This window comes from Trichechus manatus, unplaced genomic scaffold, assembly GCF_000243295.1.
Source record: "Trichechus manatus latirostris isolate Lorelei unplaced genomic scaffold, TriManLat1.0 scaffold00039, whole genome shotgun sequence".
NCBI lineage: Eukaryota > Metazoa > Chordata > Mammalia > Sirenia > Trichechidae > Trichechus > Trichechus manatus.
Window position 1 is genome coordinate 10,537,768 of NW_004443975.1, and position 26,141 is coordinate 10,563,908.

A 26,141-nucleotide genomic window follows, 5' to 3' on the forward strand; every position below is an offset into this window, starting at 1 on the left:
TCTGACTATTGCCACAAAAAAGGAAAATGAAACATTTAAATAAAAATGTAACATATTTAGGGTCTGGTTTTGTTTAGGAAGATCAGATGGATGCTGAAGAACAGTGTTTGCATTTTAGGGACATCAGATGCACGTGACAGACAAAAAATGGCTGTCTACTTCCTAGTTTCCAAAATTTTGTTGATGAGTGGTAACTAACTTAGTAGACCAGAGAGAGCTAAAACTAAGCCAGGACAGGGAAGAAAATGATTGGGCTGCTGTTGTGCCCTTTCCACAGCAAGCCATTTCATAATGTTGAAAACAAGAGGATTGGCTAAAAGTCTTTACACAAAGTGTTTACCAAAAACAAAACAAGTGAAACCCATTGCCGTCGAGTCGATTTGGACTCATACCGACCCTGTAGTACAGAGTAGAACTGCCGCCATAGGATTTCCAAGGCTGTAATCTTTATGGAAGCAGACTGCCACATCTTTCTCTTGCGGAGCGGCTGGTGGGTTTAAACCGCCATCCGTTAAGTTGTCAGCCAAGTAGTTAACCACTGCGCCAGCAGGGTTGCTAAGGAGTGTTTAGATACCCAGACTTCTCCACCACACCCAAACAGAAGACTAGAGATTTATTCTTTAGAGAGGCCATACCAGCGAGGCTCTAAACCACTGCTGTCTAATAGAAATAGTGTGCAAACCAAATGGGATTTTAGATTTCCTAGTAACCACATTTTTAAAAATATAGAAGAAAAAACAGGTGAAATTAATTTTGATAACATACTTTATCTAAACTGTTATCATTTCAACAAGTAATTGATATAAAAATTTTAGAGGTATTTTATATATTTTTTTTCCATACTGGGTCTTCAAAATTTGGTATGTATTTTTATACTTTAGAGCACATCTCAATTCATACTAGCTACATTTCAGGTGCTTGATAGGTACATGTGGCTAGTATCAGGCAGCATAACAGTCTAGACCAGGGGTCAGCAGACTGCAACTCATGGCCAGATCTGGCCCTGCAGCCTGTTTTATACAACTGAGAGCTAAGAACGGCTTTTACATTTTTAAAGGGTTGTTTGAAAAGTAGAAAAAGAAAGAAGAGAAAAAGGATATGCAGCAGAGATCTCTCTGGCCTTTTACAGAAAAGTTTCCTGTTCCCTGGTCTAGACTGAGGGATACCAGGCACAGCTGAGGGTGTGGGTTAGGTACTACACTGAAAAGAGGGCTTACGCGAAAGCTGGCCAAGTTCATCTCTTTTCCTTGTTCTGCTCCTAGACACTGGCACCAAGCCCTGTAGGCTGCAGGCAAGAAATTAGAGGATCCCTCTTTGGGAAATTTGCCTTGGCCAAGAGAAAAGACTTGGAGATGTAGACCCTCCGTGTCCCTGCCAGAGCAACCTATAATGAAGTTCGTTTATGTAAAGGCTTCACCAGTTTTATTGCTGGTCAGATATGACTGGACAACCAAGGATCATCAAACCATGAGGACAGACCAAAACAAACAGAACACAAATTAAAACGGGAGGGAATAGCAAGAATAGCTTGCTAGAATAGCATCAGTGAGCTAAGAGACTATATTTATGAAACAAAAATTGGTATTTATAAAGAATCAGAGAATAAGAAAATATACTTAGAAAATTTTTTAAGAGCAGCATTAATTTAAAAAAAAGAAAAAAGGAGATTTGAGGAATAAGATTGAGAAAACAGCCCTGAAAATAGTCAAGAAAGAAAATAAGAAGATCGGATTAGGAGGCCCAACATCCAAATAATAAGAGATCAGAGAGGGGGAGATTTAAAAAAAAGTATGAGGAGACAATCTTTAGATAGGTACCGTGAGAAAATTTCCTGGAACTTTGTGACTTGATCATCTGCGTACTCTTTCTGTGAAGGGCTAGATAGTAAATACTTTAGGCTTTGTGGGCCTTAGATCTCTTCAGCAATTGCTCGACTCTTCTTTGTAGCTCTCTATAAACAATATTTAAATGAATGGATGTGGCCAGGCTTGGCTTCTAGGTTGTAGTTTGCCAGCCACTGGTCTAGATTGAAAAAGTTCACCAAGTGCCCAGCCCAATAAATGGGAAAAACAAAGACAGACCCATCACCAAGACATATCACTGTGGAATTTCAGAACATTAAAATTCTAAAAAGATTCTTAAAGCTTAAGGGGGTGAAGTAGGAAATGAGTCACAAACAAAAGATCGGTTACTAGAATGGCACTGAATTTCTCAACAGCAATTCTGAGTGCTAGAAGATAATGGCCTTCAAAATCCTGAAATTATTTCCAATCTAATCTTCCTGTCCAGAACCTCCTCTGTACTCCTTCCTAGGAGACTACTAGAAAATGTACTGTATTAAAATGAGAGAGTAAGCCAAGAGTGATGAAACCTTGCGAGGATCCAGGGCACAAAGGATCCAACGCAGGAAAGAGATATAAGGAGATTCCCAGTCTGACCAAGGTGAAAGCAAAGCTTAGGGAGCAGCCCATCAGATTGGAGCCAAAAGGTCTACGGCTAGAAAACAAACAAGCAGCAGAACCACTAAAGACCACCTGATGTATGTGACCATTTTGAGAGGGTTTACAGTTGCAATGGAAAGCTTGGGCTGAAATACAGGAATAGGTATATAGAAAAAGAATCAAATGAAAAGAAAAAAAAAAAGTAATTTTCATCACCAAAGTGAGAAAGAAATTGTTCTGGAAAGTAAATGTGATTAACCATGAGTAATTTGAGAAGTAGATATTGATGTATCCATGGTGGTATTACGACTTTATTGGGAGAATGGTGAAGGAAAGGTTTTTTTGGGATGGGACATAGGAAGTAAATCTTCATTTGTGGTAGGAAGTCAGTAGACAACATCTAGATCTGAAAAATCAACATTACTATATTTAGAAACATGAGATAAATAACTGTCAAAAGTAGTTGCTTCTGGGGAGCAAGATTGAAAGTAGTGAGGGTTGGGAAGAGGATTACTATTTGATACAAACCTTGTAATACCTTTTGATTTTTTAAGCTATATATTACTTCTTATAAGTTTAATTTTTATTTTTAATCAGTGTGAAGTTAATGAAACAAATGAGGATTTAAATGTTAAATCTCAGTAGTCTAATACTTTTACTATATTAACATGATGATAGTATAGTTACTTCTTCACATATGTATCATTTGTTAATAACTTTTTTGGGTTCCTACTCATTATTAATATTTGGCTTCCTCGGCTAACTGTAATGAAAACAATATATTCTAAGGAACATGAGTCAGTCCTTGTGGTCTCAACGTAGAACTTGCTTAGTTAATATCTATAAATAGTTTATAAATCACTGCTACTACATGAAAGTTATAAAAGGGGAATAGTAATCCAAGCACAGAACAGGGGAGTTGGAACAATGAAAGTATATAGCCCTCCGCTTAGCCTTCAGAGACAGGATGGACCAAGAGTTGACCGCCTTCTGTTGTAAGTATTGCCTCTCGTCTCAGGAACTTTCTAATACTAAACCTAAATTACCTTATTAATTTTTATCGATTTTCATTTGTTTGCAAAGAGAATGAAATGCCCACATTATGCAGTCAAAACATATTTATGTAATTTTATTTTTGACACATCGGTACCATCAAAGTGTTATGTTATTATAGAATGCTAAATGTTATCAACTCAGAACATTTTTCTGAGTCTGCCCTCTTACTTCATTATGTCAAAATTTAAATCACTCTTTATTTACCAAACACTATTCATTATAGGTAAGGCAGAATTAAATGTATCTTTAAATTAAATAAGTCCTTGAGTCAACATAAACTACTTATTTGAATTTTTTTTTTTTTAAAGCTATTAGTCTTATTATGGGACAGTGCTTTGTGCATCTTATTGGGGTAGCTCTCTTGGGAGAAATAAATATTTTGGAGATGGGGAGTTATTTCTGATACTCTTTAAATGCTCTTGGTGGTTATAATACTGGTCGTTTGTACTGTAATCGTTTCTGAAAAAATTTACATTTTCTCAGAAACTTAAATTATTGTAAATATTCATGTCTTAATTTGAAAAAAAAAATTAGTCTGCCAGAATTTTCCAATAGTTAGGAGTTAGGGCACTTGTACTTTGGAAAAGTCTTAGGTGAGTCTTTTAAAAAGTGAAGAAAACAGTCAGCTGTAGACAGAACTCTTGGAAGAGGAGCCCCATGCATTTCCAGGGTGTAAATTGGCAGTGATAGTTCTGAGAAAAACAGAGTTCGTGAATTTGGAAACTATCTGCCTAAAAGAGATTCACATATGTCCTGCTTTAGAAGTCAAAATGTGAAAGTCAGGTTTATTAACCAATTTAGGTGGGACTTACTCATGCACTAAAGGTTTGTAAGGGGCCCTTGGTGGCACAGATGGTTAAACGCTCAACTATTAGCCAAAAAGGTTGTAGGTTTGAACCCACCCAGAGGGACTGCAGAAGACAAGCCTGGCAATCTGCTTCTGAAAAGTCACAGCCTTCGAAACCCTATGGAGCAGTTCTACTCTGCGCACACGGGGTCGCCATGAGTCAGAATCAGCCAGATGGCAGCTAACAACAGCAAAGGTTTGTAGACCAGAGGTTTTCTGTTTCACTCATTTCTTAGGGAAATATGTTTAGATGGGCATCTTTTCTGTGAGCAGGCTAAAATTTAAGTAGGGATTTTCAACACTTTTCTACCTTCCAAACAAGAAAATACTGTAAATCTCCTTCAGCTGTTTGAACTGCCTTCCTGAATCAGTGAACTTGAAAAATCTGGCATTGTGATCTCACCTATATCAGCAGACACTTATCTTTTAAAGGCTGAAAATCTAGAAAATTAGGACATGTGGGACAAACTTCTCAAGCCAGGACACCCTAGTCGTATATGCCATTATCAGTTAGATAATTCTTTTAAGTTTCACCTCACTGAAACCTGGCCTTCCACCTGTGATTTAAGCTTATTTTTTGTATTAAAAACATTGTATTGCTTAGAGAAGCAACCATTAACTTGGGAGTAAAAAAAACTAAGAACCTGAGTAAGAAATGAAATGCAGTCATAGAATTACTATGTGATTCACTCAGAAAACAATATTTACATATCATATTAGTAACGTACACTCTGAAAACTGATTTGAGTATGCTCCCGTGACTATAGTGGGAGAAGGTTGTGTGTGGTGAGGGAGTTGGGGGAGGCATCTTCCTATTAGAAAGTCAGTAGATAGTATCTAATAAGAAAATAAGAAACAGCCGAAGAGTTGACAGTAATTGCCTCTAAAGTACAGAAAACAGGGTCGGAGGATTGGGGCAGTGAACTGCTGGTTTTTGTTATAAACTTTTTTAAAAAACTATGTACTTGTATTATTTTGATTTAAAAAAAAAAAAAAAGATGACACAGAAATGTAAAAGATACCTTTGTAAGACCTAATAACTTGGATATTATCACCATACATTTCTTGGTGCAGCTACTTTGCTCTAAAGTTAAATACTTTCCCCTACATTCTGTATTCAGATATATTCTGATTAGAATACTACTGACGTACCTTTTGCCCTCTGTGCCAAACTGATTGCTTAGAGTATTACATTTGAAATGACCCTTATGTTTTTTTATATAGGTTGGGTACTTTAAGTTTAGTATAAAGCCCAGCTGAGTTTGTTCATTATATGCAGATTATTCAGAAAATAATAACTGAACTTTTTCTGTCTAGTTTGTTTTTAAAAAACATTCTTCTGAATACTGAAATTTTTTGCCCTCATCCCTGGAGTGGTATTGCTCTCCCTTAGAAACTGGCAGCTAGTGGTTTATCAAGCGGTTAATGAATTCTACAACACACTAAACATTGGGTTTTATCATATGGTAGTTGGTATCTTAAACTGCTGCTACCGATAATAAGCACTACTGTGGTTATCTTCTGTTTTCCTCTCGTACAGTCATTGTTAGATATGGGAATGTGCCCAGAGAGAGGCTGTGTATTTTTGTGAGAGAAGGAGAGTTGATTTACTAGTCCAAATGGGCTTTTTCTTTTGTTTTGTTGCCGGTTTAGGAAACATGAAGGGGAGAGATTTTTGGAAAGGCCGTTAAAAATCTTCATTAATACTACTGAGAAGGACAGAAAGTATCACATTTTGTCATTCCTCTCTGCCTCTAATTAGAGCCCAACCAGTTTATTAGCCAGTCCAGGGAAAGTCCCAATTTGAAATTTCCAAATAATAATAATCATTATAGCTCACATTTACAGTTTTTGCATACCAGGTGCTTTTTAAAGAACTCTTAAGGGTTTTCCTCATTTAATCTCCCCACAATGCTGTGAAGTATATATTTGTTTCAAATGAAGATAGCTTTTTTTTTTTTTTTTAATTGTACTAAGGGGTTCACTTTATAGCAGGCTATCTTTTCTGCCCAGGTAGATACCTAGAGACATTTTCTTGCTCTATCATGGCAGATAAAAAAGCAAACTGTATATTTTAGGGCTGCTACCTTACGCCTCTGTAGGTTTTAATATAATCACAAAAAGATTCCATAATCATCCTTGGAAATTGGAAGTCTTAGATTTAAAGAAGAAACTGTTAGGGCATAAAAGAACAATTGACGTGGACATAAAAAGATGTGAATGTTTTACTAGTTCATCTTCAAATTTAATAAAATATCCTATGATCGAGAGGATAGGTGTTGGCCCAAAGGGTGAATTTAACAAAATGATTCTAAAATTTACCTAGAAAAAACTAAATGTGTGAGAATCATCTGGAAAAACTCAAAAAGAATAGTAATAAGAATGGATGCAGCTTATTAAAGTATATTGCAAATGTCAAAGCATCAGGATACTGTTGCCATATTAAACAGATCTATGAACCACAACGTTCTGGAAGTTCAGAAACAGCCAACACATGTAAAGGTGGCATCATAAATCACGGCCATAACCTATTCAAAAAATGGTGTTTCAACAGCTGATTAATCATTTGGGGGAGGAGAGAGGTTGATTAGTATTCAAATCTCATACCCAAGATGCATTTCAGATGAGTTAAGGATACTGTTATAAGTAAATAAAACCATAAAAGTATTAGAGGAAAGTATAGGTAATTATATAATCTTGTTGTAAAAAGGACTATGTAAAAAAGATAGCAAAGGCAGATCACAGGAAGTAATCAAAGAAATACAAACTGATAGTGATACCAGTCAGATTAGCAAAGATTAAAAATGAGCACTTCAGTGTTGGTGAGGGGAAAAGAAAGTGGGCATTATCAAATACTGCTGGGCTGCTGACTGGGAAGTGTTAATTGGCACAACTATTCCTGTAGACAGTTGGGAACCGTGTATCAGAAATCTTAAAAAATATGTACCTTTTCACTTAGCAAATCTGTGCTTCAGTATTGATCTTAAGGAAGTAGTTGGAAAAAGGTTCAAAGATATATGAAGATAAATTCTATTGCAGTGGTAGTAATAGTGTTAGGATAATTTATATCCTACTGTAAGAGACTGCTTCATCTATGGACAGTGAAACAGTGGAATACTACGTGCTCATAAAAAATAAAGATGCAGAACTGTATTTACTGGTTAGAACTACTTTACAGTATGTAAGTAGGAAGGAAGCAGATTTCAGAGTTGTAGGGAAGTAAGATCTCATTTGTTTTTAAATGTTTATATGTGTATTTTTAGATGAGAAAAGACCTGTAAACATATATTACCAAATACTAATTGTAGTTGACTCTGGATATGAGATTTCAGATGATTCAAAGCTTATTTCTTCTTACAGTGTTTCCCTTCATTCAGCAAACATTTATTGAGCTGTCGTTAAGGCTAACCATTGTATTTTTTGAAATGATAATGTATTATTTGTTCAATTAAAAGTTGATACTATATTTTAGGAAGGAAATTACAATTTAGAAATGTTTTCATTAAATTACTCAGAGACTTGGTCCTTAAAGTGTTGTATACAGTTATTTGGAAAATTCATTCATTATCAGCACTTTTTTCATGGAAAGTACGGAATAAAATGAGCGTAAATATGCTGAAGCATTCAGCTTGAATGATCCTAATAACAGAAATATTTTCATTTTATTAAAACTGTTGTCTCTAAGATAGCTTTTCTTCATGTGAGAGAATAGATGTTGATCAAATGCTCTGCATTGCTTTGTATTTGAATCAGGAATAAGCTTCACGTGTTCATTATGAAAGGAATAGCTTTTTAATGATTTAACCATAATGCTTTTTCTTTCTTTCTTTCTTTTAATTTTAGGCAACTACAAGAGCAGCAACGACAAAAGGAACTGGAGCGGGAAAGACTGGAGAGAGAAAGAATGGAAAGGGAGAGGTTGGAGAGAGAGAGGTTAGAAAGGGAAAGGCTGGAGAGGGAACGGCTAGAACAAGAGCAGCTGGAGAGAGAGAGACAAGAAAGGGAACGGCAAGAACGCCTGGAGCGGGAGAGGCAAGAAAGGCAAGAACGGGAGAGACTTGAGAGACTTGAACGGGAAAGGCAAGAAAGAGAGCGACAAGAACAGTTAGAAAGGGAACAGTTGGAATGGGAGAGAGAGCGAAGAATATCAAATGCTGGTAAGAAGTTTACACACTATTCTGTGTTCTTAATATAGCTGAGCTTGGACGATGTTTTCTGTAGTCATGTGTTAGACTATTTCGCGTTTGAGATTCTTGGGATTAAACAATACAGTCTGAAATTATGAAAAATAAGCAGCAATTACTGTTTTTGCATTTTCTTTTTATTTCTTTATGTATTGGTTTTATTACTTGGAGACTTAGAGAAAGCTCCTGGAAATTTTTATTCCGGCATTCTAATTCTGCTAAGTCCCTATAAATTGACTATAAAATGTAAGTGTGTTTTTATGGGAATTTTTTTAAATTGGATGAACTTAGAATATATTTCCCTCATGAGATTGCTTAACTCTTCTCAAATACTGTAGTATTATGTTACCACTTTGCAAGAAATTTGCATGATTATATTCTAAAGTTTATGAAGGAGAGATTAAAACATTAGGTGAAAAATATCCTCTCTAAAACTGAATGGTGATTTAAATATATTTTCTAATATTGTGAAAATTACTACATCTGATGGAATTTTTTGACCGACTTGAGAGTTAAGGTATAGCTGGAAGTTCTAAGTATTTTAACATTCTTTCAAGTTAACATTCATTATAGGATTTAAGAATTATTTTTTATTCCATATGGCCTATATATAAGTCTCGATGTTCATTGATTAAGTATGGGTCTTTTGTTGTTGTTGTTTGAGTTAATTCATTTGTTTTTAACTGCTTAGTTATTTTCTGGGATTATGGCCAATAAAACATAACTTTTTCACAAATAAGCTTTGAATAAGGGTTCTTAGCTTTTTATAATAAATGTTTTGCCAGTTTTTGTTGTTTGTTGCTTTCAAAAAAACAACAACTTATTTTTCTGCTTATAGTATGTTCTATTCATGTAATTTGAATGTCCTTCTAGTGGACTAAATAATAAAAATTTAGATCTGTAAACTGTTGTCTCATACAGGATAAATCAATTTAATTAATTCACTTATTGAATAAAAAAACTTACTTCTGGATTTCAAAATGTATTTATAGATTAAAATATTCTCGGCTAAAAAGAATTATTTGCACATGTGCCTAATTCTCTGGTACTAACTGTAGTCTACGTTTATACATTTTGTCTGAATGCTGGTTTTGTGGCTTCACTAGCTCCCTTTTTCTCTCTCCTTTTTTATCCTGTCTTTTGCCGCTGCTTTCTACCTTCTGTCCAGCTCCATCTTCAGACAGCTCCCTGTATAACGCTCCACTTCCTGAGTATTCCAGTTGCCAGCCTCCTTCAGCACCTCCTCCATCATACGCTAAAGTCATCTCCGCTCCAGTGTCAGATGCCACTCCTGATTACGCTGTAGTGACCGCTTTGCCACCTACTTCCACACCCCCTACACCACCACTTCGACACTCAGCGACACGTTTTGCAACATCTTTAGGTTCAGCCTTCCACCCTGTTCTTCCCCATTATGCTACAGTCCCTCGTCCTATGAACAAAAACTCTCGACCTTCTTCTCCTGTGAACACACCCTCTTCTCAGCCTCCAGCTACGAAGCCCTGTGCCTGGTCTACTTCCAATTTTTCACCCCTCCCTCCATCTCCTCCAGTAATGATTAGCAGCCCCCCAGGCAAGGCTACTGGTCCGAGGCCTGTCCTCCCTGTTTGTGTTTCTTCTCCTGTGCCCCAAATGCCTCCATCACCAACAGCACCCAATGGGCTGCTTGACTCTGTAACATATCCAGTGTCTCCACCGCCTACCTCAGGACCAGCAGCTCTGCCGCCGCCGCCTCCTCCTCCACTGCCTTCCCTTGCATCACTCTCACACTGTGGATCTCAAGCTTCTCCTCCAAGTACCCCTATTGCCTCAACTCCCTCATCCAAGCCTAGTGTTCTCCGTTCTCCCTCTGCAGCTGCCCCTGCCTCTGTTGAGACTCCTCTAAACTCTGTGCTGGGAGACTCCTCTGCTTCTGAGCCAGGCTTGCAGGCAGCCTCTCAGCCGGCCGAGACTCCAGCCCAACAGGGTAAGGTGCTCGTTATTGCTGCTAACAACTCACTCCTTGAAAAGATGATCTACGTCAACAGTTTTAATTGCCTAAAAGAATGGATAAGATGGTTTTGAAAGCTGAACGTCTTTGTGCCATAGTGCCATATTTTCTTAATTAAAAAAAAAATTCCTAAAGTAGAAAATAATTTTTTTTTCATGTTGGAATTGCCATTGGAGGAGCAATATGAGAAATTACCATATTGAACCAAGTTTTGGTGTCTTCTGCAGTTGAAGATGTTTTTCAGTCCATAATCTGTTTCTTTAAAATCTCACTAGGAATACTTTACCTGAATACATATTGGACCTACCACACAGTAAACGTGTGATCTAACTCGTTTTCCTTTACTTTCTGGGAAAACGTAGCCATGTATTTATTACCCAACTGTAGTCATTAGATAGGTCATCTTAGAGCTTCATCTGGAACAATTCTGATCTTGGCCCCGTTCTATTTTGGCTTCTCCCTTATTGGATTTCCCGTGTTGGACTTACAGGGTTGGGAACCACCCTAAATCCTGTGCAGCAGCTGATAGGCATGGTTTATTCCACAGAGAGTTCCATGGTCCAAAATGACAAGAAATAGTGGGCTGAAGAGATAGTTGAGAGAGAACAGCATCCTCTAAGTTACACGTGCACCCCCCCCCCCCGCCCACACACACATATCTTACTTTCAAGGTAGCGGAGAAGGGAGAGTATTCTAGTAAGTATGGATTATTTATAGTAGAGAAAGACCTGATTTTATAAGTAAGTAATTTGCTTATTCTTAAAAAACAGGATTTAAAGAGGATTACAGGAAGGAATCTGACAACAGATTTGCACTAACAAGGAAACAGTGTTATAGTCTAGATTTGAACATGCCTCTTCAACAAAATCTTAGTTCCTAAAATAAAGTAATAAGGCTTGTTACTGCTGTATATGTGTATTTATATATATATTTTTTGTTATTGACTGCATGAATTTGCTTAAAAGTTGAGTCAAGACTCTAATATGTCCAGTTTGAATCCCTGTGATGGGAATACTGTAAGAGGCACATCCAGCCTGGCAAGGTTAAAAGCTCTCCCTGCTGTGCCCTTGGAGACTGACGGCCAGTAACTCTATATTCTTCCTTGAGCAAGTGATGTCTTCAGCTTGTGCAGCTGCTCAAAGTTAGCAGTTTCAAAAAATTTACCACCCAGTGTGCAAATAGCATTTTATTTGTCCTGAGATACCCCTTTGAAGCCATAAGGAAGGGGCAACCCACTAGTTTAGTATTCTAACGTTAAATAAGTTCTTGTTTTCACTCCCTTTGTGATTTTACAGGATTTTAACGTTTCTCTTCTTACCCCCATCTTCTAAGCTTAAAAAAAAAAAACTGTATATCAAATGCTATGTCATTTAATTATTTCTGAGAGCTATTTTGAGGTCTTACTTTGTACCAATAGATCATTTGCTTAAATGGTTCTCAACCCTGGCTGCATGTTGCATTTAAATGAGAAAATACTGAAGCCTGGGACCCATCCCTTCTTCATGTTATTAACCCAGCCACTTTGGCTATCTGTAAACAACTAAATGTATGTCTTCACTATTGTAGAATTTATTGTTTCAGAACTTAAAGTTTACATAGATTTCTTGGTTCTGTTATTCAGGTAGTACCTACTGCCATCATATCTACTAGTTTTTTGGGTTTTTTTTTGTTTTTTTTTTTTGTGGACACTTACCTCCCTCCCCAATTTTGTAATAAGCATTTACTTTATTTACCAAATCTCCATGAACAAAAAATCTTAATTAGATAATTTGTTATGTAATCCTATTAATAAACTCTAATATTAAAGTATTTGTACACTTTGGCTTTGCCTTTGAGTACCCTTTTTTATATTGATCTAAACTTCAAACATTATAATAAATTGAACTCATTAATATGTAGTAAATGTTTGAGTCACTTTATCATGTCATTCATACATTCCTTTCTACATGAAATAATACCACTTAGCTCCATTATTGATGGTCTTATTTAACATTTCTTTCTCATAGGCATTGTCTTGGGACCACCTGCACCTCCACCCCCTCCACCACTCCCGCCAGGTCCTGCCCAGGTGTCAGCAGTACTCCCCCCTCCCCCAGGGCCCCCTCCACCACCTCCGCTTCCATCCTCCGGGCCTCCACCCCCGCCCCCTCCACCCCCTCTTCCTAATCAAGTACCCCCTCCTCCCCCACCACCTCCCGCCCCTCCCCTCCCTGCATCCGGATTTTTTGTGGGATCTGTGTCAGAAGACAATCGCCCTTTAACTGGACTTGCAGCTGCAATTGCTGGAGCAAAACTTAGGAAAGTGTCACGGGTAAATATGTTTCTGAATTCCTGTGTTACTTATGTATGTCTTATTCTTTCTAAATATCTAAAATAATGGATTTGTGGTATTCTGATTTTATGAACCCTGTTATTAACTTCATTGATATTTTTAAAAATTGAAATAACTTTTTAAAGGTTGCAAGAATAGTGTAAAGAATTCCTGTAAACCCATCACCCAGATTTACCCTTTAACATTTTACTATATTTGCTTTGTTTTTCTGTTTGTATGAGTCTTTCTACATACATACACACAAACACGCACTTTTTTTCCTGAATTATTTGTAAGTCAGAGACATTGTGGCTGTTTCCATGAACACTTCAGTGTGTATTTTGTAAGAGCAAAGATATCACCTACATAACCACAGTGTAATTATCAAAATCAGAAAATTTAACATTGATAGAATACTATAATCTACAGGCCTTATGCAGATTTCATCCATTGTCCAATAATGTCTTTTATGGCAATTTTTTTTTCTAGTCCAAGATTACCCATTACATTCAGTTGTCAAGTCTCTTGAATGTATCACAATTCCTCAGTCTTTGATGATACTGACATTTTTGAAAACTATAAGAAAATTAGTTTCTAGATTATCTTAGTTGTCTAGTGCTGCTTGCTATAACAGAAATACCACAAGTGAATGGCTTTAACAAAGAGAAATTTATTGTCTCACAGTTTAGGAGGCTAGAAGTCCAAATTCAGGACGCCAGCTTTAGGGGAAGGCTTTCTTTCTCTGTCGGCGCTGGGGGAAGGTGGTTGTCATCAATCTTCCCCTGGTCTAGGAGCCTCTCAGCACAGGGACCCCGGGTCCAAAGGATGCACTTTGCTCCTGGTGCTTCTTTCTTGGTGATATGAGGTCCCTCTCTTCTCTGCTGACTTCTTTTATATCTCAAAAGAGATTGACTCAAGATACAACCTAATCCTGTAGATTGAGTCCAGTCTCATTAATTTAACTGCCTCTAATCCTGCCTCGTTAACATCGTAGAGATTAGAGTTTACACCACATAGGATAATCACATCAGGTCACAAAATGGAGGACAACCAAACAATACTGAGAAATATGGCCTGGCCAAGTTGACACGCATTTTTAGGGGACACAATTCAATCCATAAGATAGATCGTCCCTCAGTTTGGGTTTATCTGATGTTTCCTGAAGACTAGATTTAGATGGGGGGAGGGGGGCAAGAATACCACTGAAGTAGCGCATAGTATTATCCCATTATGGTGATACTAACTTTGATAAAACTCCCATTGATATATAAAATTAGTGCTGTTCACTCCGTTGGTTCTTAAGAAGGTTAAAAATAATACTTAGGTATTTTTATCGAAATTAATGCTGATGTGTCTTCTGTTTTAAATGTAGAATGTTGGTAAACATATGGCTGTCTTACATGGGAGTTTATTAAGTATGTGTATTCTCATTAAGATGGAGGATTCCTCTTTCCAAAGTGGAGGGAATACCGTTGGTGTGAATTCGGCCTCATCTAAAACAGAAACAGGTCGTGGAAATGGACCCCTTCCTTTAGGGGGTAGTGGTTTAATGGAAGAAATGAGCGCCCTGCTGGCCAGGAGGTGAGTGAAAATTTTCATTATAGTGAACGTGTCCAGGGTTGAGAGGGTTTTGTTCCTTTTACTCCAAATATAACTTAACTGCATGCAATTCTTCCCTCTTGGAGAAAGAGTAGTTTTTATATTAAGAATTATATTTTTTTCTTTTTAATCTGGTTGCCTTCTTTCTAGGCGAAGGATTGCTGAAAAGGGATCAACAATAGAAACAGAACAAAAAGAGGACAAAAATGTAAGTTAGAAGGATAGACTGCTACACCTAAAGTGTAAAATTGAGGCACAGCTTATTCAGGAAGTCGTGTGAAAGATTCAAGTTCAAACACAATTCATTTCAACTTACATTTTCTTATTTTTAAGTCTTCAAATATTAGAAATGGCTTGTTTTGAGTGGTATGTATAAATTTTAATGGCATTCCTAGTAGAATGGGCTGAACGTGTGGGGTTGTGGGGAAGGCACTGAACTTCAAATTTGTAGATCTTAACTCTGCCTAAACCTGCCTTGAGAAGAGGGCATGACCTTTCACTGGTTATCTTATCTCTTAGGGTCTCAGTTTCCTTGCATTTAAAATGAGGGAACTGAACTAAATCCACAGTTTCCGGATTCCCCTGGGAGTCCTGTGGTTAATCGGTGTATCCCCAAGAGTATAACCCTCAGTGCCCGCTTCCCTGGTTCAGCTGGGGAAAGTCGCCTTTGTCTGTTTTAGATTTTGATGTCTGACAGATCAAGTGGTTGTTTTGTCTGTTACATTTGGCCCTATTGTCGTTGCTCAAAGTTATCCCATATGTTGACCTCATGGCATTGACTAATGCAAGTTCTCAATGAGAACATACGAAGAAAGGAGCTGTGGGGAAAGTAGAAGGAAATGTCCAGAAGGTAAAAGAAGAAATCTGGATGGAAGGGAGAAAAGATAGAGAAAAGTGGCAAGTGGCACAGAGACAGTATTGGAAGTGGGAATATAAAACGTGAACTATTTATATATATGAACTCATTTCCAGTAGATGTGATATTATTAACATGTATTTCTGTATATTTAGGAAGATTCAGAGCCTGTAACTAAGGCCTCTACAAGTACACCTGGTAAGTTAAGAGAAGTATTTTAATGTTTGTAAATTTACACTATATATTAATACTCCCCAATTAAAATTTTCTCATTTTCCCATGTTTAGACCAAGTGACTTCTGTTTTACTTAAAGTTCTTTGTTCACACTGTAGGAAGTATTGCCTTTTTCTCCTGCCCTTTGTGATCCCAGAAGCGACTGTTACTTTCTTCCTGATATTCGGAGATGCGTTCAAATCCAAAGTTTTTTTCTGCTGACTCTTTCTCTCAGAATCATAATTTTTTACATATTCCATGTATATTATCATTAATGTTTTGAGACTGTTCACTGAAACAGGAAGAGAATACATTACTAGATGAGTGGGAACTTTTAGTAATAATTGATTATTAAAGGTAAAGATTAAGTAGGCATGGTATAGCTAGCACTAAAGTCTATTTGAAAACATTCTCAAGTGAGAAGATCGTTATTTTACTTGTGCATGTAGGTTAGATTGCTCACCAAGGAAGTAAAGTTTCTCATTGAGAACTCTTGAGCGTAGATTATACTACTTAGAATATTAACAAAACATACTTCACTGGAAATACTTAATGAGTAGTATGTCCACAGTGAGAATATGAGATTGGTAGAATTTTGCATGTTATTTCCTTACATTTGACTAGAAGACTGAGAGTTGTACTCTCTCTTCACCTCCCTATCTATTTTGGAATGAAATGGAATAAATAAATTTGAATTAATTCCTAGAATGGTCCCTAGGAAATCATTATGGAGAAATGTCTAAATTAATTCCTACTCATTTTGATTTGGAGACTGCCAGAGGCCTCTAGAATTCAACTTTTTAGATAAATACAGTTTTTAGAAAACATACTTTTTTTTTTTGTGACTGTTACCCATTTGCACATAAAAATTCCTTGTTTTCATTATTGAATAGTGCTATTCATCAGTCTGATTTGCTAGATTATACATTGTGGTTTTATGAACTGTTTTTCCTTGGCCCACCTTGTTTTCCCTCTGAATAGTATTCAAGTCAGCTTACTCTTTCTTCATTGAAAATTCTCTGTGGTTTGTGACCCGCTTATTTACCTCTATCTTTCTTCCTATAAGCCAGAATTAGTTATGATGCGTTTATTAGAACCATAGATATTGTAGACTGAACAGCACCTTAGAGTCACCAGATCTTCTTAGAATTTGATGAAAGATACGGACCCTCTCCCCAGGGAGGAGAAATTGTATTTTTATAGAAATTTATTTATACTTTCAAAATATTCATGAATTTCCTAAAAGTTATCCATGGATCTCAAATTAAGAATATATATATATATATATATATATCTAATATATACTCCCCTATTCAAAATATGACAAAGTAAAGCACAGGATTATGTGTGTGTGTACATGTGTGGCGCATGTATAAAATCAAGGGTGCGTTCACACAGCCTAGGACCTTTTTTTCACTTGCTTCATTCATTTTTTTTTGTTTTGTTTTGTTTTAATTGTCATTGTGTCAGACACTTCAGAAATTTTAAGTGTAGCATGGACAATAATAGGAGTTACGGATAAGCAAGAAGAGACTAGGAAATAATAAGTATACTTACCTGACTAGAATGGAGAATTGGAGTTTGAAGAGTACTGGCAAGTCAGGTTGGAAAGGCAAGTTAGAATATCAGAATGATGGGACCTTCTATAGAAAGCTCAGGAGTTTAGACTTTATCCTCCAAGCATCAGGTTGGCATTTAATTAACCAAAACCGTTTTAGGAACATTAAAATGGCTGCTGTGAGCAGCACAGCATGGAAGTTAGAGAGGGCTGAGATAGGAAAAGCTGTTTGGAAACTATGTAGTAGGGCCAGTAAGAATCCAGGGTGTGCCCAAAGACCCCCCCTAAAGCTAACCCAGCCTCTGCTCTTCCTTCTGAAACTGACATGGGGCTCCTGTCAAGAGAAGATGACCTCACTAGTTCTGCTTCCGACGCGAGCCACTCTTCCTCAAAACCAGATGTGCCATTAAAGACGGCTCTGGTTTGGTGGATTGAGAAAGGACCTTGGCATTTGTTACATCTTATCTGTTTTGGAATTACTTCCTCACCTTCCCACCTGCCTCGTTTTTGACAGTGTCCTGATGACCATTTCTCTGCCTGTCTAGTTTCATTCAGGGCTTCCCTCTTTTTACCTGCTCTGGCTGGTGTCCACTGGGTATGTTCTGGCTGTCCTGGACCTTTTCATCTGATTGTTTGATGTCTCCTGGCTAAGTCTGGAAGCTGCCACCATTGTGGTGGTTGTTGAGAGAATGTGTTAACTATTGGAAAACAAAAGAAGGAATAGGAAGGTATAATTAAAAAGAAAGGACTTGATTGATGAGGAGCAAATCATGATCACACCTACATGTCTGGACGTGACAGAAAATAGAGCAAAAGCAATGTTTCATGGGAGAGTCTGACTTTAGTTTTGGATATGTTAGTTTGAAGAGAGAACAAGCTACTGAATGAGAATGTGCAGAAGCCATCTGAGGGTTAGGGTTAGGGAACTCAGCAGAGTTTCCTAGTTAAGACTGCACAGTGAGATCATGACTCCTACGTGGACTTAGGCTCTCTTGCACAGCAAGATTCCACTCTTGATTTCACCCAGCCATCTCTTGAGGCCAATGAGAACATCAGTGAGTCAGCCCAAATTGGAAAAACAATTCAAAGCACTTAATAGACTCCCGACCAGCAGGTCACTACGTAGTGTCTTTTGTAATAGGAGCTTGTTATTGTTAGCTGACGTTGAGTCGGTTCCCGTCTCATGGTGACCCTGTGTGTTAGAGTTTTCTTGGCTGTAACCCTTATGGAAGCAGATCGCCAGGCCTTTCTTCCGCAGAGCTGCTGGGTGGATTCAAATCACCAGCTTTTGGGTTAGCAGCTGATTGCAAAGCGCTTGTGCCACCCAGGCTCCTAATAAGAGTTTAGATGTACTTAAATTTAATGGAATTGTTAAGTCCCAAGAATTGGTGGTTTGAGAAGCAAGGTAGTATGACAGGGTTCCGATTCTGAATTTTTTTTTAAATTATTTGAATTTTTCTGCAAGAGGATTATTTGGATTTAGATTAAATATTGAAGTACATGAACATATTAAAGATTATAGTTTTTAAACTATCCTTATTGTTTTAAAAGAATATAGTTCGTATTGTTCCGTTCTAATTAAAATTACCGACCTTGACCTTATTATGCTGTCATTATTAGAGAAACTTCTACCATCTGATTTATAGAATTACAGTGTTTTAGATTTAACAATCTGAGTTTTTCCTATGGAAACTTGTCACATTTGTTTATTAATTATTTCTAATTTTAAGGTCTGAAATTCAACAAATTAGAATCCTTATAGATTTTAATTAGTTAAGATTTTAAATTAAAATTTTTTTATTTATTTACGTATGATGGCATTTAGTTATTCACTTTATAGTAACTCAGGATGCGGTATGGTATTTAATAACTTGTATCCTTTATTTTTAAAGAACCAACAAGAAAACCTTGGGAAAGAACAAATACAATGAATGGCAGCAAGTCACCTGTTATCTCCAGGTATCGATGTTTTTCCTAAGGTTTATATTACACTTGTATATAATAAGAAAATACATTTTTATTGTAAAAAATTTCAAATTATAAATTTAGAAATTGTACAGAGGAGCAAATGAGACACCCACAATTCCACTACTATTTGGGCAACCAGTGAGTCCCATTTTATATGTGTGTGTGTGTGTGTGTGTGTGTGTGTGTGTGTATTTTATTGTGGCTAAATGTATATAAACATTTAAACCATTTTTACATGTACAGTTTAGTGGACTTAATTACATTCACCATGTTGTACAACCATCACCACTATCCATTTCCAAATTTTTGCATCACCCTTAGAAATCTGTACCCCTTAAGCAATACTCCTTTATTTCCCACCCCTCCACCTCAGTCCATTAGATTTTTACTAGTGACTATCTGATAAGTAGTATCCTATCTTTATTAGTCAGGTTGTTGGAAATTTTTAAATAGATTTTATTTCTCCAAATTTTTTTATTTTGAGAAATTAAAAACTACAGAAAAGGTGAAGGAATAGTCCAGTGTATACCCTTCGCTTTTATTCACCAGTTCTTAACATTTAACTGCGTTTGCTTTCTCTCTCTCTCTCTCTCTATATATACACACACACATACACGCACACTTTTTTTTCCTCTGAACAATTTGAAAATAAGTTGCAGACGTATGCTGCTTCACCCTGATCCTGAGTACTTCAACATTTATCCTAAGAACAAAGACATTCTCCTGTGTAACTATAATACCATTATCACTCTCAAGAAATTTAACACTGAACAATAATATTGCCTAAAAGAGTATATTTTCAGATTTCCCCAGTAGTCTCAATAGCATCCTTCATAGCTGCTTTTTACATATAATTTTTGGAAGAAAGGCAACTGGAGAGAAAAGACTGTATTGTTTAAGCGAGAACAAAACAAAACCTTAAAGTTTGAATTTGTCAGATAGATTTATTTCTGTATCTCAGTTGAAACCCCTAATCATAATGAAATTAGAAAAGCTAGTGCTCAGAAACAGGATTGGTTAACATGTGCTTCTGAGCATGGGCGTGTGGACATGGCCAAGCAAATTCAGCATTTCTTAGCCAGGCATGCTGTGTTATGACTAAATTTATATCACAAGTCTTGAGCATAGATGAAACTTTTTTTTGGTTAATGAGAAAGTTTAAAGGACTCATATTTTCCCAGGAAAAAATATGTATTTAGAGACTAAAAAGTATTTTGCCTTTTCTTTCTGAACTGTTTGTCTTATTTTTGCCTCACAAAAACTTAACTTGACTCTCATCATAGAAACTTAGTAAAGAAAATTTCAAGGATAAATGTCATATTGTCACAAATCCATTCTGTGTTAGCCTGCATCTAAACCTGGATTTGGATTTTGTGTGGTTCTTTCTGTTAGGAAAGAAGATTTGGTGATGACACAGTTGTTTAAGCACCACAAAAAAACTAGGCCTTTTTAAATGTATGCAAGCTCTTAGTTTCTAAGAATTGAGAAATGTGTACTTGATTTTAGAAGAAAATAGAGGAATTGCAAGTGGTGGTCACATTTTTACAGTAGAGTAGAAAAATTGCACATTTACGTTTCCTAGCTACCTTGTTGAGGTGGCCTTCTAACACAGAGTAGCCCATTGTGAGGCCTGATTTACGAAGTGAGTGTCAGGGAACAGAACTGTGATGTGCTGTTTGCCCTTTGAAGATGTCAGTTGTGCTGGGAAAGAATTCTTTCTCCAGTCTGCCACTGCTCTTCATCGCTGCTCCATTGACAGGAATTTCATAGTGAGCTGTCTTCATTACAGCTAAACCTCAGCTGATGGGAGACGTCTGTCAGGGAGGACGTGAAAAAGTTTTCCAAATAGAACATGTTCCTTGATATGTTTGGGGCCGTTTAGTGAAGGAAAAAGTATTCTTGGGAAGATTTTTCAGCCTTCTAAATGAAGTTCAGTAAGTGTGTTAAAGGTCACCATTTTGAAATTATATTTTACGTAGATTAATCTAACCTTCATTCTTGCTATCCAGTAGTGCATTGTAATCATGCTCTGACTATGGTAGGTGGTTTTTTTCTCCTTGCCCAAAATAGAAATTCTTTCCAGATTTCTTTCTGACTCTCGTATATCTTTTGATAGATTTGATCCAGCCACTGATATGTCACTGATATGTATGTCACTGAAAGCAGTCTTACACCATTAATAGAACAAACATGCTTAAAAGACTAAGAACTGTATTGCTTTTCTTCCTAAGTTATCTCTCATGATCCTCCTGAAAGCAGATATATTGGCCATTTATTTTATGCTTTTATTTAAGTGTGCCTCATCCTTGTACTGAGTAAAAGTGCCATCTGTCTCCTGAATATCCATGTCAAAATTATGTTAGTGGTAAAATGGATTAATATCCTATCATATACAAGAGATACTTGCATTATGCTGTATTTATTACATGAAGATGCTAGATAGTAGAATAAAAGCAAGAATATTGTAGTTAAAAATACTTCAAACCGTGATTCGAATGTAACATATTGGAAAGTTTGCAGATTCTTCCTCTGGTTTTTATTAAGAGCTTACATAGAGATCTTGTATCCAAGATGGAGAAAAGTTCTGTTGGTGCCTCCTGAGAAGAGCTAGCTTTGTATGCTTCAAGCTACAGTGATTGATTGGTGCTTTTCAGTCTGTAGCTTCAGACTCACTCTTAATAGAAATGTCTTCGAAAGTGTTTTGGTACTTGTTGAACCTTTGTGGTGGGTAAGTTTTATTACTGTGCCTACAGCCTGTAAAAGTAGCCACTGCATAGTGATTTTTTATTTTCTGTAATTGTCGAGTAAAGTATTCATTCTCACCGAACTAGAATTAGTCTCAAAGTATCTAATTTTAATTTTTGAAAAAATGGTTGTTTTAAGGTTGATGGACTCCTCTGACTCTTGTTTGCTGTGACTAAGAAGCCTGTAAAACAGTAACATAATGAGAATTATTTTTAAAGTTCTATTGTACACCCCTTTAAATGGTTTTTCCCCTTCATAGACGGGAGTCTCCAAGGAAAAATCAGATTGTTTTTGACAACAGGTCCTATGATTCATTACACAGGTATCATCCTGCTGGGACTTTGTGATTTGAGACTTTTAAATAACATATTCAGGATAGGGCTGAGCTTTTTCTACATGGATTGGTAATCACCACAAGGTAGATGTTTAGGAAGACTGAATCTTTCTTTCATTTTTAGCTTTATTTAGAAGGCTTAAAAAAAAAATCCTAAGAATTTAACTTGAATTAGAAAAATTTAATAGTATCCATTTCCTTGCCATCACTTATGGTTTGCTTAGGATAATTAATATAAAGGGTAAACATCAGAAATACTAGGATAAGAACCTAAGGCATATATTATCTAGAGTGTAGCTATAGCATTTTTTTAAAAGACTGTTTTCTTTATGATTATGAGAATGAGACTCAGCTTTTAAAACATGGGGTAGAAGATCCTGTACTGTTACTGGAACACAGGATAGTATAACCATAGTATTTTTTCAGGAAAATCTCTGTTTTCTAGATACTTTATAATAATTGAGTATCCTTCACAACCTAACATCTAATACCCTGAATCTGAATCAGCAGATTATTTGTTTTCTAGGATGAGCCCTATTATAACATTTTTAAAATTAAGAACTTAAGATATGAACCATGTATTTCTTTTTTAATTAAAAAGTGGCAATTTAAAAAATCAAATGCTTAAGCTATTTTTAGAATTAATTTGGCAGAATAGGAGAATAGGACTTGCCTGTTACAGAACATTTATTTTATAGGAAGGTGTCTAGAGGCAGCATTCTCATTATAAAGTAATAAAAACCTCTGAGAAACCCTTATATTTTGTCATCAATTACAGTGAAAACTCATAGGTTAGAAATAACTAAAATACTGCACCCATGTTGTCATATGCATCTGTTTTTAAAACTACTGTGCCTACTGGGAGCATGAATTAAATAGTATATGAAGGGGGGTGCCCAAGGCAGTGATTAGAGAGTTTTATAATCAGACTATTTGGCCACATTCTTATTTGCCAAAATTATTTTCATGCCACTGATGATGAAACATTTGATACGTTTGTTAGTGACTTAAATTTCCATAAGATGTTTATTGCAGTAGTGAAAGATAATTTTCTTGCTTTTTTGGAGATGGTTTAATTGTTCTGACCAAAAGACTTCTTTAGACAATTTTCTAGTACGTCGAGGGTAAAACAACAGTTAGCAATGAGATTCTCTATAGTAAACCTCAGTTATCTGGCTGCTTTACACACAGTGCCCCTGGGATAATGTTGTTGATAAACCTTAAAAAAAGTGGTGATTACTTCTTTCCTTCAGTATGAAAAGTTCCCCCCTTTAGCTAATTATCATGGTGGTGGTGGTGATGGATTGCATGTTAGCATGAATTAAATTTAAAAAAATTGCATGTTTCCACGATTGTTTATTATGTGATAACAACATGTTTTTGCACTGTTTAGTAAATACAGATATTTTCATAAATAGTGCCAGGTTGCTCACTTGAAGTTGTGTCAGAGGTATTCATTATGTAACATGAGAGGAAATGATTAATAGTTGTACCACTTAAGTGTAAGAAGTAAAAGAAAGCAGATTAAGTAGTAATTTTTTAATTCTGGAAAAGAGAATTGATGGCGTGGGTATATGAAATCCACAGTGTGTCAGTCTTCAAAACTATTTCTAGACCTGACTCTACAAAGAGCGCCATGACTTGCAGACTGTGGATCTCACTAAATCGTACGTGACTATAGGATTGAGTACTTAGTCTTCGCAAAGTGAAAAGATGTCTTCACAAGAGGCTGGGTAATGTGTCACATGGATGTTTTTTTGTCTCTCATAGTGCCTAGCCCAATGCTTAACTGGATGAAGTTTTCTGAAGGTTATTTCCCTTATTCGTATAAATATAGAAGCAGATAACTAATAAGTAAAATTGGTTGACTTGCTTCATAACAACCTTTTAAGCAGTAATAAGTTTTGATAATAAAGTAAATTAACTCAGTATTTCATCTTCAGAAACATTTCCTATGGATTTGAAGTATAATATGTCTTATAAGAATTACGAACTTATAAGTATAACCGAAAAAGTTATCACATCTATTGAGTGTCTTGGTTCAGATTTCTAGTATTGTCTGGTACTTTGCAAATTGAAGATATATGAGTTGACTAATGGTTTCAACTTGCGTTGATTTCTGGACCTTAAAGAGTGGCCATAAACTATACTATATGCTAAACCAGAAAATAGAAAAAATTACCCGATAAAAGCATTAGGCTTTTCACAGAGGATTTTATTGCCAGAATTGGAGAGGGAGTCATGACTAATTTATTTGGTATTGAAACTTTTGCTTCAAATATACCTAATCTGTAAGACTTAACTGTCAAAAGTCCAATCTTAATTGACACCTGCTTCTTTCTGCCTGGCATTTTCCTTTTTTACAAAATGAGTTTATGAAAGTAGTTAGCCTGGAACATGCCATTCCCATAACCTCTCCATAAAACATCATAGGGAAATAGGTTGCCTGCCATTCCCATAACCTCTCCATAAAACGTCATAGGGAAATAGATTGCCCGTGGGATCTGAATATGCTTCTATCCTAATAATCATTTTTCCAAAGTTATTTTGATGCTTGAAAAGAAGGAGTTGTGCTTCCTAAAATGTTTTGTTTTCTTCTTTTTCCCAGACTCAAACTGGGATTTGTAAACTGACTCATATTAAAGTAAAATATTCAAGTCTTTATGTTTTCCCTTCTGTTGGTTTGCCAGGTGTTTAGTAGATAATGTAAAATTTCAGAGGAAGGAAAGAACACGATTGTGTTACTTGGGCCTCGATTATTCCAGCTGGCCTTTTCATCTTTGTCTTGGTTAGCAAGCCACACACGGTCACCTGCCTCATACCCAGGGAATGTTGTCTTCTCCACTTTCCTGAGGAAGTCTCGTCATCCTGTCACTTTTTTCTAGTTTCTTTATAAATACAACCGGAAATACTGAGAAAAGTGAAAAATACTTTCTACTTTATGTTCTAATCAGTCCTACAACTTTGACAATTAACTTTTTAACAAAATGTGCTTTGTTTAAGAAATGTATTTAAATCTGGTGTTGGGTTGGTAAATTTGCAGCTATTTATAAACTCATTAAATATTATAAGTGCTGTTTACCTGTTCTGGAAATTTCATTTGTACAGACCAAAATCTGCACCCTCCTCACAGCCCAGTGCCAATGGAGTCCAGACGGAGGGGCTAGACTACGACAGATTGAAGCAGGTATGTGTTGTGTTCAACTGCAGCTTTCCTTTATCTGTACTTGTTTCTTTTTAAAATATCTCTTATGCGTATTTTTTACTTGGATCATGATTATACGTGAAAAGAACATACTGTTGGAATATTTTTATACAAATTAAACAGTGTCATTAGTTCTGTGTTATTTTTGCAAATCACATTTCCAGCATTGGTGGAGTGTGTGGGAACCATTGTTTGATGATGTAGTATAAGAATTTAACTCTTGTGTCTGGTGTGCAATTGTTAAAAAACAATGGGCCTCCTGCTTTTCACTTACCAAATTGGCAAAAATGAACCAAAAAATAATTTTGACAAGATGCTGGGAAATTGGGCACGCTTGTATACTTACAGTGCTTTCTAAAGGGCAGTTTGGGAAACAGTTCAAAAGCCTTAAATAAATTTTCTTACCGCAACCCAGCAATTTCACTTCCAGGAATTTATGCTAAAATAATACTACAGAAATATACAGTTACACTAGCTGAAAGATTGATGGTTCGAACCCACCTAGAGGTGCCTCAGAAGACAGGGCTGATGGCGATCTGCTTCCAAAAGGTCACAGCTTTGACAGCCCTGTAGAGCACAGTTCTACTCTGCGTACAGGTCACCACGAGTCAGAATCGTCTCCACGGCAACTAGCAACAACTACACACAGTTACATAGTGGCGGGCTCTGCCATCAGGAAGTTATGACTTGGATAGATACTTAACAGTGAATTGTGAACACTTGGCCAGGTTAGGTGAATCAGATGGTAACAAAACAATATGTGCAGTAAGCTCAATTAAAAAAAAAGATACTGTCCATATTTTGAATGCATGTGTGTTTTTCTGTAATACCTA

At 36.4% G+C, this 26,141-nt stretch overlaps 1 protein-coding gene across 1 annotated transcript in view; it reads left to right on the forward strand.

Annotated features, from left to right (window-relative positions):
• Positions 1-26,141, forward strand: part of ENAH (ENAH actin regulator) — an 83,249-nt gene that overhangs the window by 51,627 nt on the left and 5,481 nt on the right. The window contains exons 6-14 of the mRNA XM_023730865.1: positions 8,188-8,501; positions 10,384-10,494; positions 12,525-12,829; positions 14,265-14,410; positions 14,579-14,636; positions 15,440-15,482; positions 18,949-19,015; positions 22,029-22,091; positions 25,212-25,290. Of these exons, the coding sequence (XP_023586633.1) occupies positions 8,188-8,501; positions 10,384-10,494; positions 12,525-12,829; positions 14,265-14,410; positions 14,579-14,636; positions 15,440-15,482; positions 18,949-19,015; positions 22,029-22,091; positions 25,212-25,290 (1,186 nt within the window). The remainder of the gene's footprint in view (positions 1-8,187; positions 8,502-10,383; positions 10,495-12,524; positions 12,830-14,264; positions 14,411-14,578; positions 14,637-15,439; positions 15,483-18,948; positions 19,016-22,028; positions 22,092-25,211; positions 25,291-26,141) is intronic.